Genomic DNA, 12,413 nt, shown 5'->3' with positions numbered 1-12,413 from the left:
CCACATGGGCGTGCTGTCTCACCATGTGGTACAACGTAACCGAACAAATAACTTCGTGTCTTGGTCCAACAAAAATTGGCTTTTCCGGTCCAAATCCAACACGGCGGCTACTTCGCTTCTCGCTTGTGCCACAGATTTTGAGCCTCAACTAATTGGCCGCTCATACATTACATACGGCCCAGCCCATGGGCGCCATCAGGGGTAAAGAATGAGAATCAGAGTTACCAATCAAGACAGTCACAGGAATTTACCCCCAGAAAATCGGGTATTAAAGTCGGAGGAGCGGTTAAGCAACTCTCGCCTTTGAGCATGGTTGATCCTTGTTGGACCCCGGATATCTTTATCTTTATCGAATGGGCGAGCGCTAGGATCATCCTCCTCCTCCTTTGAAGGCCGAGATTGATGCTGCGCATAGAGTGTTTCCCCCCTCTTCTTTTCCTATAAGAAGTTGTTAGCTATGTCGGTGCACTTCATGTCGCACGAGCTGATAAACGTACATTATATTCCTGTACGCGCTTCGACATCGCAGCGTCGTATTCAGATGCTTCCCCTGAGCGCCCTGTAACATTGGAAGATGCTGGGGCTTTGATTCCCATGACCTCAGCCTCTAGCCGCTTCCTCTTCTCGTCTGCCGTCTCAGTCCAAGTGCCGGCAACTCCACTGAGCGAAGGTTTAGCGGTTGCACTTCTACCCATGTTGAATTTCCGATTGCGTATCTTCGTTGGATCAACACGTGAAGACCAGTCGCCATGCTCCGGCGGATGAAGCATCCAGTCATCTCGTCGGGTGGGTTGTGATTCTTCAGACGTTGAATTCAACTGGATTTCCTCCTTGCATGTCTGTTGAGTTGTATCCGTATGAGTTGGAGGAAGGGGGGGTCCGTAATTGTCGTCGCTCTCGTTGTCGCTGCAGCTAGTACTCTTGTCTTCTACGATACTTGGTGGCATGGTTGGTCCGATAACCCTTTGCTTTTTGTTCCGGTCATCTGTGTCATTTGAAAGGGCCTTGACAACGTGTTGGGGCCTATCATTTATGTCGCTATCCTCATCCCGCTTGCGCTTTTCCCCTGGTGACAAAGGCCTCTGGGAACCTGCTGAGGCCATGATTTGTTTCTATTTGATAGGTTAGGGGTTCTCGAGGTTTAGTAAAGTATGGAAATGGGCTCACTGTTAAGAATCAAATTATTGTACAAATATCTGCTGATACGGGTGGGTCGTGTGTCCCTGATCGTTTTCCTCTGTATAACCAGACGGAAGATGTGGCCGGAATATTATTGCCCCTCCCCGATGTGTAAAAGGTTTAGCGCCGGCTGCGGAAATAACCTTGTTTCAAACTTTAACTTTGATACGTCTTCCTGGTTATTCGGATAACGTATGGCCAAATGCAACGTTGGTGATGATCAATGGTTTAGCCCTGAGCTGCGACGTTATGGCTTGCTCGAGGCACTGAAACCGAGGGACGGGCGCTGTTTGCCGTGCATGTACATGTACATACAATGTGGAAGAACAATGTTATTCTAATATTCTTCATTCCTACTATAAGATATCACTGGTGTTTTGACCTGGCTATCTCCGAGGTAATGATTACCCTATGAATTACAGAATTCGCCATCTTGTTGATCGATAACTAAGGCTGTGTTTAGTCTCTCTTTGAGTTGACAAGATGCTGATGGGCTTGAAGTGCAATTGAGACGAGAAAATAATCCTGAGAGTATATCTTTTTCAAATGGCCATATGCCGATGATGCTTGGCTGACCGTAAGAAATAGGGCTGGGCTAGGCTGAGCCATGATATTTATTATATTAACTAGGGATGGACCTGGTCTTCACATCGATGCGTGGGATTCACACATGCGAGATTGTGCTCTGCGGAACTCTATTTTGGCTGGAACAGGAATGAGTATGGAGATAAAGCAAAGTAAATACTGACCATTGGGGATACTCTATGCGGATATAAATAGGCTCCCTTATTTGCACTTCGTTTGATATACCCCTCTCCTTAAAGAGTATAGGCGTCCGCATTTCCCAGCCTGTGTATCTAGGGGGTTAATTGAATTAATTGGTCTTCATATCCATATTGCTCCGAGTTTGTTTTCTGTATTTGAAAGTGCTATTAATCATACTAACAGTCGACTTCATTTGATTCTATATAGAGCCCGGATTACTATAACAATGATAGTTGACTGCCACCTGGTCACCGTCACAATAGGTCCCCATATATATATGTGAGTATAAATAACAATAACACCCCAGACCCAAAAGAACAAGAAGAATAGCACTCCAAGACCAAATTTCCCCTAAAGGAAGCCAGACGTAGGGTTTAGACCAGTCTATTTCACCAACACTCTACGCCATCACCCACCCCTTCGAACTTTCGAAAACTCCTTCTTTGGGACCAAGCAGAGCAGCCAAGAATCAGCAAGGCTTCATGAACTTTTTTTTCCTGCGCTAGCCTCGAGCTGCCCAATATCCCTAGCCATCTACAGTATTCACACCGCAGCTTCAGTCCAGTCGTTAATTCCGAGCCGACCTCCTGTAGCTGTTCGTGCTGACTTGTAAAAATAATAAGAAATGGATAGCAGTCATATCAGCTTGAGTAAAGAACGCTCGGAAAATCATCCACTCCATAATTTTCGAAAACCCGAAGAGGACAAGTGTTAAAAGCAGCCGTCAAGCACTATCGATATCCATCGCATCAGGGTCATCCTGTGAATTCAGATCAAGCGACTCAGGCGAAGGAAGCAATGCAGACGATGATGGTGGCAGCAAATCCATCAACGAACCGTTCATCTCATGACTCAGAAAATGTTGCGTAATGATTTTCTCCTCCCCCTCCCCCTCCACTTTCTCTTTCTCCATCTGATCAGCGATCGCCTTCTCTCGCGCACGCTCCCTAGCCTCAATGATCGCTTTGCGCACACTATCCTGGGGCTCTGGGACACTCAGCGAGGACGGCAGCCGGTACAAGACCAGTTCATTTCTGGCGGATGGCTTGGTGCTTAATACCGACTTGGGCACAGACATCAATTTCTTCTCGATCTCTGGAAGGATTGCGACATTATTTTCCTCAGCTTCGATTTTTGCAAATTCGCTCTCTAGGTCGTGGATGTAGATTCTATCTTTTGTCTCGTCTATCTGCATTGATTCATTCGTAGCAGCAGCAGCAACAGCGGCAGGGGGCTTGGGCTGTTCGGCCCCAAAGCCTGGGGTTGGCGTCTTCTTGATAGTGCAAGCATTATCCAATATCGATGGCGGATAAGACTGGCCTGCAGGAGAAGGCGGATAAAAAACAACGACTTTGTTAGTGAATTGATTTATTCTAAAGTCAAGCCGATAAAATAAATAATCAGAGCTTGTACAAACATCGATAGTTGGCGAGTAAACATACCAATACGACCAATATGCAGCAATCCAAACTTTTTCGTAAGGCGTTGCTCGCCCTCAAGCTCTTCGGCAGCGTGTCTTTTTTTGCCGCGGACCTCCGAGGCCAAAGACACCCCACTCACCGGCGCCATGCAACGCCCTTATTCTAAACAGCAGAATCTTTCGCAGATCCCGTAACTCGTGAGGGAGGAGTCGCGTGTCTGAGAACTAGACAACCCTGTGAAGAACGGGCATAGCTGTCCCGTTTTCGCCACTCGTTAACTACCTTGTTCCTTGCGTTTTGATCCGTTTGGATGGGAGTAGGAGGTGAGAGAGTCAGTGGTGTGGTGCTGCACCAGGGATTGAGTTTGACTCGCTACTGTTCTCGCTCTGTCTGCCGCAATTTGGTGGAGGTGGTGGGTGTTAATGTTGGTGGTTCTGTTCCTGTGCCTTTGCCGCCTTCGAGACGTTTCTTCGCCTGGCACTTTTTCTCCCCCGCCATCACCAACACCTTTTCAACTACCCCCCTCTTCTTCCGCCGCCACAACAGCACTCTCCCACGATCACAGGCGGCTTTCAATATGACTTCGACGCAAATGGTAGAGCAGCCAGAATGGCCTGCTTTGCGAGTGCGAAATGCGTTCTTGGATTTTTTCAAAGATAACGGCCATACCTTCGGTAGGTGCAGTCATACCTCATATCTAACTATTTTTTCATTGACTACGTACAAGTAAACAAGTCTTTACTAACTACTTGGTCGCATCTAGTGCCCTCGTCTTCTGTCGTACCCCTCTCAGACCCTACTTTACTATTCGCAAATGCGGGAATGAACCAGTACAAGGCCATCTTCCTAGGCACCGTTGAACCGAATTCAGACTTTGCGCAGCTGAAACGTGCGCATAACACGCAGAAGGTGGATGGCGCTCCTTTGTATACCTCTGGCTTGATAAAGATACAGATGGCTAACATATAGAATAGTGTATACGTGCCGGTGGAAAACATAATGTATGTTCCTGCGCTGTAACATGCGACATCACAAGTGATTAGCACTGACATGATTCCTCTAGGACCTCGACGATGTTGGGAAAGATAGCTATCACCATGTGAGTTTGGGCTCTAATAACAGACAAGAGTCTATTTCGTGCGACGATACTGATGTGTTCTTTACTCCATCGATAGACTTTCTTTGAAATGCTGGGAAACTGGAGTTTCGGGGACTACTTCAAGAAAGAAGCTATTCGTTACTCATGGGACCTTCTCACCAAAGTCTACGGCCTCGACCCTGATCGGCTATACGTGACATACTTCGAGGGAAATCCAGATGCAGGCATTGAACCAGATTTGGAAGCCAGGGATCTATGGTTGTCCGTCGGCGTTGCAGAGGATCACCTCCTTTCAGGCAACATGAAAGATAATTTCTGGGAGATGGGAGAACAAGGCCCATGCGGACCCTGCAGTGAGATCCATTACGATAGGATTGGAGGCCGCAATGCCTCCCACCTCGTGAACCAAGACGACCCCAATGTGCTGGAAATCTGGAATAACGTTTTCATTCAATACAATCGCGAACAGGACAAGTCGCTACGACCTTTACCCAACAAGCACGTCGATACTGGAATGGGCTACGAACGACTTGTTTCGATTCTCCAGAACAAATCGTCAAACTACGACACGGATGTCTTCACCCCCCTGTTCGAGAAGATCCGCGAGATCACAGGCTCCCGTCCATATACTGGAAAATTCCATGAAGAGGACGTTGACGGAGTCGATACTGCTTACCGCGTTGTTGCTGACCATATTAGGACATTAACCTTTGCGATATCCGATGGGGCTGTGCCAAACAACGAGGGTCGAGGCTATGTGGTACGACGAGTTCTCCGTAGAGGTGCTCGGTATGCGCGCAAGTATCTGAACGTTGAAATCGGCGGGTTCTTCTCGCAAATCGTACCTACACTAGTTGAGCAGATGGGTGATATGTTCCCTGAAATCAAACGAAAGGCAACGGACGTGATGGAAATTCTGGATGAGGAGGAAATTTCTTTCGCGAAGACACTCGACCGTGGAGAGCGCCTCTTTGAAGAATATGCCCTCCAGGCTAAACAAAAGGGCCTGGACAGATTACATGGAGCAGATGTGTGGAGACTCTACGATACGTTTGGTTTCCCTGTGGATCTGACCCAGCTCATGGCTGAAGAGCGAGGCTTGAAAATTGATAACGGTGAATTCGAAGAAGCCCGGCTAAGGGCTAAGGAGGCAAGCAAGGGTCAGGGAAAGCAAACAAAGGATGTTGTCAAACTTACTGTCCATGACCTCGGCCTCCTTGAGACCATGGATGACGTTCCCAAGACGGACGACAGTGCGAAGTTTGGCAGAGGCAACATCACCTCCCAGATCAAAGCCATCTACCATAACAAGAAGTTTGTTGATTCCTCAAAGGATATTCCAGAGGGCGAACAATTCGGTATTATCCTTGACCGCACCAACTTCTACGCAGAACAGGGTGGCCAGGAATATGATACTGGAAAGATAATCATCGACGGCAAGGCAGAACTTGCTGTTGAGGACGTTCAAGTATATGGAGGATACGTACTTCACACTGGCTTTATGAAGTATGGTTCCTTTAACATAAACGACTCTGTGATCGCAGAATATGACGAGCTCCGAAGATGGCCTATCAGAAACAACCACACGGGAACTCATATCCTCAATTTTGCCCTCCGCAAAGTTCTAGGCGACGGTGTGGAACAAAAGGGTTCCCTCGTTGCCGCTGAAAAGCTTCGTTTCGACTTCTCCCACAAATCCGCCGTCTCAGACTCCGACCTCGAGGAAATTGAAAGGATATCCACTGACTACATCCGCCAAAACTGCGCCGTCTACGGTAAGGATGTCCCCCTCTCTATCGCACGTGAAATCACAGGTGTGCGCGCCGTCTTCGGTGAAACATATCCAGATCCCGTCCGTGTCGTCTCCGTCGGTGTCGAGCTCGAAGAGATCCTCAAAGATGTCCACGACCCGCGCTGGAAGGAAATCAGCATCGAATTCTGCGGCGGCACACATGTGCAGAAGACGGGAGATATCAAAGATCTCGTCATTCTCGAAGAGAGCGGGATTGCCAAGGGCATCAGACGCATTATTGCTGTGACGGGCGAAGAAGCACACGAGGTACAGCGGATCGCTAAGGAATTCGGCGAGCGTCTGAAGCGTTTCGAGAAGATGGAGCTGGGCCCTAAGAAGGAGATGGAGGCCAAGTTACTACAGGTGGATCTGAATCAGCTGACGATATCAGCTGTTGAGAAGGCACAGTTCCGCGAGAAGTTCACGCAGATCCACAAGAAGGTGTTGGAGGGCCAGAAGGCGGCGCAGAAACTAGAATCGAAGAAGGCACTCGATGCGATTATGGGGTATTTCCAGGCCCCTGAGAATAAGGATGCACCCCATCTTGTGCTGCAGCTGCCCATCTCGGCGAATGCCAAGGCAGTTAGCGATTCGTTGAATTTTGTCAAGACAAAGATGCAGGATAAGTCGCTTTATGTGTTTGCGGCGGATAAGGAGGCTGGGAAGATTGTACATGGATGTCATGTTGCAGAGGTACGTTATTTAGAGGTCCTTGTCTGTTTACATTCTCAGCTTATGCTAACAGAATGACCTCAAATGTTACAGAACCTAAGCCAACAAGGCGCATCTCCGAACGATTGGGCCAATTCCGTGGCCAACGTTGTTGGCGGACGCGCTGGAGGCAAGGGGCCCATCTCCATTGGAAATGGGACGGACGCTGAGAAGCTTGATGATGCTATAAAGGCTGCTACAGAGTACCTGGAGAAGTTTAAGCTTTGACTTGCTGGTTGAGCTTTGAGGCACGACAACTACGGGATAGAATGAAGTTTCATTGCTTTCTTTGTTTTACTTTCCTGAAATAGCTTCATATTGTGTAATACTTTTTTGCGATATAAATACCTACTTAGCCATTACATTTAATTTTCATGGGGGTCTTTAGAGAGGAGATGGGGAAAAACAAGATATCAACTGATGCTAGTTGAGTTTGTTTCATTTCACATTCGTAAAGCACCACAATCCACCCGGGATCGTCTTTTGAGAGGCGCCAGGCCATCTCAACCTGATGAATCTGATTGAAACATGAAAGGTTCTTATTTTGTCAAGCAAACTCTCTCTCTTCGACCTCTTCACTACTTGTGCACGTAGCTTATGTAGCCTAGCGTCCCCTCGAAGTACAAATACATCATAGAACTGAGACATGAATCATATTAATTCTTCATAAGTCCATGTCTCAGTAGCAAATTTTGCATTTTCTCTACCACCCCCCCCCCCCCCCCCCTCCCTTCTCACTTCATCGGTTCACTCCTTCTTTCTTTCTTCCGCGTTCAAGCTTAGATTACACTGATCAACTCTCAGATCTGGCCACACTGCGCAATAACAACATCCTGGTTCGGCTTGTCTCTCTTGGTGTTGGTGTTCTCAATCCGACGCACGACATTGTCCTTGTCCTCAATCACCTGGCCGAAAACCACGTGCTTGTTGTTGAGGAATGGTGTGGCAGTGGTTGTGATGAAGAACTGACAGCCATTGGTGTTGGGGCCAGAGTTCTATGGACGGAAAATTAAAAAGAAATGAAATTAGTCGGCTGGAGATGGAGACGCAGGATACTGTTGTACGCCGCATTGCATGAGGAAGGTGCGAAAGGACAAGGCACTTACAGCCATACTCAAAAGGCCTGGGCCGTCATGTGAGATCTTGAAGTTTTCATCAGCGAACTTGCCGGAGCCGTAGATGCTCGCGCTACCAGTTCCATCACCATTGATGAAGTCACCACCTTGAATCATAAATTCTTTGATCTGTAGAAACTATTGGTTAGACATAAAGGGTTATTTTGGTAAGAAGCAAACACGCAATGGGCTATACACATTAAATTATGTGTTACCAGACGCTGATGACGTAATTGAGTTGCACATCAAACCTCACTCTCCTGGCCAATCAATGGTGGAAGGGATATGACAAGTTAAATAGAAAGACAAACAAAGACGTAAAATAGACACGATATGCACGGACAACTAAGAATGGAAAGGTCATCAAGGAAACAAGAAAAATTGTCATACCACACGGTGGAACTTGGACCCTTTGTAGCCCTGAGATTTACCACGGGCATTTTTGGCCTCACCAGTGCAGAACTGTCGGAAGTTCTCGGCAGTCCTGGGCGTGACATCTGCGAAGAGCTCCATCTTGATCCTCCCTAGTTCTTGTCCTATGGGAAAGGGTTAGCATTGTCTGGAGGTTGTTGATAGATAGACATATGAAACTCTAGCATCGAGGTGAAAGAAAGCTAAACAAAGAGCTCGTGAGTGATGGGTATTATGACGCGTGAGAGGTTGACTGGAATGAGGTATAAACATAGTGTATATACGAGTTCAAAGCAGTTTCAGCAATTTCCAGATGGGTAACTCTGGATACAGCGAGTGAGAATGCATATTTGCACAGAACACATTTTGGTGTTCTAAACACCGTAAGAGCTTTCTTGTTGTCCTTGTTATTTAATACTTGGGAGATGTAGAAGGAATATATTATTGAGACACCATTGACCAACGGAATGAATGTATGCAATAGTATATGTACATACCTCCAAGAGTGATATCGAAGAAGACCACTGGATTGTCTGGATTGCGGCGGGGACGGGCAACCATTTTAAATGTGTGTACTACTGAACGACTTAAAGATTAAAGAGCGTGTTTTGGAATTGTGATTAATTGGGTCTCTGGTAAGTGATTCCAGCCAGAATTGAGCACCTGGGGTGTGTTTTGCCTGGTGAAGAATTGCTGTTTAGTATCAGAATGAAAAAAGAGGGAGATATAACTATATTAGTGGATTAAGTAATGGAGGGTCTTGACCGCTTCACGTGATCCAAATAGACATGTATTTTGTCGGATATTTCCATCACGTGACCTATTCTCCACCATAGTTGTTCTTAGCTTGCCATTCTATCAGATTACGCTCAAACACAGCCAATTCAGGAGTTATCTGGTCAAAATCAGCGACGACTTGCTTCATATCTTATTTATTTTTCTAAACTTTCTATCCGGTGGAGTCCTTGATGTGTTTCTGAATTTTTGATGATATATGAAGATGAAATTTTATAACATATCACTCTAAAGAAGTGAATTTCAACAATATCTCTTTCTAGAATAGATAAGTTCTTCTAGAAGCTTTTTTCAATCTATATATTTTGATTCTTTGCTTAATCCAATCAATAATAAAATGATTGATTTAATGAGATTGTCTTCTATTATATATTCACAACATTGAATGTAGATAAACTCAGATAAATCAGTTATATTGAATCAATTCTTCATCTGCTGAACTCTTTAAAAACTCAATTGTTTATAATATCTTTGAAATTTCAGATTTTAATTTCTTTACAGCTTCTGTAACTGTTAGATTTACTTAATTTAATCTATTTCGCAATACTTATATTGAGTGGAAACTGAATGATGATGATTTTTATCACGGCTCCGATCTAGGCGCAGGTAAACAGGTGTTTGATTGCCAACTAGGTAAGCTACATCAACAAAATACTAAGATGGTTCCTGAAAGACGGGCCCGGGGAAGGCTCGGTTTATATACCCCTTTCCTTAGCGCGGTTGCTGGGTAGGCAGTTTCTGTGGGGTAATCGTTCGCCGGGTATTGTTTACGGGGTAATTGCGGGGTGATTGCTATGCCGTTGCTAGGCAGTTGCAATTACCCTTCTCAGCCTGGTGGCCTTACACCGTTGAGTAGTTCCGGACGGAGCCCGTTCTACGCCATCATCACAATAGCTATGAAAGATGTTTAACAGATATACTAAAACTTGTGTTACAGTATAATTCCTTGTAATATGAATAAAAATTGATCTGCTCTAATTTTCAACCTCTTCATATTCAGTTGCTCATTTATTTCATATTCTAATTTTTAGTTTAGTATTCTCATCATAGTTATTTAGTTTAATAATTGAATTGAAACTTTTATCTTGTTATCATCTTGACTTTAGACTGAGCTATAATAACTTGTACAATTGATAGAAAGAGATTATTAATTCTAAATAAATATCATAGTTATATTACAGTTAAATTTGATGAGTTCTATCTAAATCACAATATTATAGTATTATATATACTCTTTTACTTCTTCTATTTACAATAATCATTAGTTGTAAGTTATTTTTCATAATTAAAAAAAGCATACAGCAAGAAGATAAAGCAAAGCATAAGATTACATATCAATTATATTGATAAAAAGAAATTTTTAGTTAGTAATATAGTAGTTAGAAAGAAGATCATGAAAAATACTACTATAAAAAATAAATTTAAAGTTATAAATCTAGTGCTAATATAATTTTAAATTGAGTAGATCATTAAGTGAGCAGATTATAAAATTACTATATTTTAATTTACTAGATTTCAAATCAAATGATCTTAATATCATAGCACTTAATTATTATTATTATTATTACTATTATTATTATTCTTCATTTAAAGTATATTCAGTCAACTATGATATCTATCTAGTTAAACTAGAATTTAACTATTATACTAATCTAACTAATAAATATCAATTAATCTATACACTTATAGAGTTTTATCTCAGAATAATATAGCATTTAACAATCTATAACGCTTAATTAAATTAAATTAAATTATATTACATTGAGAATATCTTATTCTTATATATGTAAAAGTGTTATAATTACTATAGTATTATAAAGTTAAATAACTATCTATTCAATAGATCTAGAATAAAACTCTATAATTGCATAAAGTAGTTGCTATTTATTAGTTAGATTAATAAAATAGTTAAATATTAATTTAATTAAATAGATGTTATAGTTACTGACTGAATATACTTTAAATAAATAATAATAATAATAATAATAATAATAATAATAATAATATCTATTTAATAGATATAGAAGATGGAATAATAAAATTATATCTAAATCTATTCTGCTTTTTACTTCTCTATCTTATTCATATTGAATATATAAGAATAGAGTTTATTTTGATATATTAATTTATATAATTATAGTCATTTATTTTTAATTTTCAGAGTATAAAAGCTTTGTCTGACTGTAGCACTCACTGCTAGTAATAATCTTAAGAGAATAGAATATTATTATAAAGTTAATTTATTAAAGATATATATATTCTCTAATAGAATCTTATACTCAGTAGCTGTATTTTTTAAGTTTTTAAGTCAACTTTGAATAATTATTATATTTATATATTTGATTTGATCATGATTATAGTATCTAAGATAATAAGTCTAAAGCTCAAAACAATATGTCACTAGATTTGACACTTAGTTCTTGCTACTATGAGAGAAAAGTAGTGATGGAAATGATAAAATTCTGTAGAGTAAGAAGATAATTAGCTGTATTCTTAATGAATATTAACTGTGAAGAAAATTCTCATTTAGTTTAATTTAACATTTATTCAACTGATCTATTCTCTTTATTCAGAGTTAGTTTGACTGAATTTATATATAGATTTATGCAAGTAGTTTAGTTATCAAGTCAATAATTTAGAGTAAAGAATGACACATTAAATATATATATAGCTTTATAAATTAAAAATATTTTTACTTTTTTAAAGTATTTATTATAACTTCAAACTTTTTTCTTTTCTCAAAAGAATTTGAATTGTTTTTATTATAAATTGATAATATAATTGCACATTGAGATGAATAAGTAGTTAAACAAGAAAATATTTTTAAATTAATAATTTACTCATTTAAATGATTTACTTATTTGAAAATTATATTATATAATTTAAATAAGATTTTTACTCAACTATATACTTAATTTTTTATTTTCTTTCTCTTAAAGTCAATGTATAAATCTTAGCTTTATTAAATTTATAAATTTTTTTATAATATAACTCAGTTGCTGTAAAGTAATATAATTAAATATTATATAAAAATTTTCTATAGTTCTATCAATCAAAATTTTAATTAACTAGTGAAGAGATATCAGCTAATTATTATTATTATTCTTTATTTAAGATGTATTTGA

General features: G+C 41.2%; 4 protein-coding genes across 4 annotated transcripts in view; 1 reads left to right on the top strand and 3 right to left on the bottom strand.

The window, feature by feature from the left end:
• The window catches only part of PADG_00004 (uncharacterized protein), a gene marked incomplete at both ends in the record, with an annotated part of 1,392 nt that extends 289 nt beyond the window's left edge, over window positions 1-1,103 (bottom strand). Inside the window, 3 exons of the mRNA XM_010757349.1 lie at window positions 23-122; window positions 252-438; window positions 498-1,103. Of these exons, the coding sequence (XP_010755651.1) occupies window positions 23-122; window positions 252-438; window positions 498-1,103 (893 nt within the window). The remainder of the gene's footprint in view (window positions 1-22; window positions 123-251; window positions 439-497) is intronic.
• Window positions 1,104-2,668: 1,565 nt separating this feature from the next.
• On the bottom strand, window positions 2,669-3,513 carry PADG_00003 (uncharacterized protein; the record flags this gene model as incomplete). The annotated part of the gene is made up of 2 exons (XM_010757861.1): window positions 2,669-3,264; window positions 3,387-3,513. The coding sequence occupies 2 exons, from the start codon at window positions 3,511-3,513 to the stop codon at window positions 2,669-2,671; spliced, it is 723 nt and encodes a 240-aa protein (XP_010756163.1).
• A 162-nt stretch (window positions 3,514-3,675) lies between these two features.
• Window positions 3,676-7,195, top strand: PADG_00002 (alanyl-tRNA synthetase; the record flags this gene model as incomplete). Its single annotated transcript, XM_010757348.1, has 6 exons — window positions 3,676-4,039; window positions 4,129-4,274; window positions 4,340-4,366; window positions 4,429-4,464; window positions 4,541-6,949; window positions 7,022-7,195. 6 exons carry the CDS (start codon window positions 3,676-3,678, stop codon window positions 7,193-7,195), a joined length of 3,156 nt encoding a protein of 1,051 aa, XP_010755650.1.
• Window positions 7,196-7,767: 572 nt separating this feature from the next.
• PADG_00001 (peptidyl-prolyl cis-trans isomerase H) lies at window positions 7,768-9,054 on the bottom strand (the record flags this gene model as incomplete). The annotated part of the gene is made up of 4 exons (XM_010757860.1): window positions 7,768-7,962; window positions 8,074-8,211; window positions 8,473-8,618; window positions 8,991-9,054. The coding sequence occupies 4 exons, from the start codon at window positions 9,052-9,054 to the stop codon at window positions 7,768-7,770; spliced, it is 543 nt and encodes a 180-aa protein (XP_010756162.1).
• Window positions 9,055-12,413: the final 3,359 nt, after the last annotated feature.

The sequence above is a fragment of the Paracoccidioides brasiliensis genome (genome assembly GCF_000150735.1).
Source record: "Paracoccidioides brasiliensis Pb18 unplaced genomic scaffold supercont2.1, whole genome shotgun sequence".
NCBI lineage: Eukaryota > Fungi > Ascomycota > Eurotiomycetes > Onygenales > Ajellomycetaceae > Paracoccidioides > Paracoccidioides brasiliensis.
This window is presented reverse-complemented; position numbering and strand designations above follow the sequence as displayed.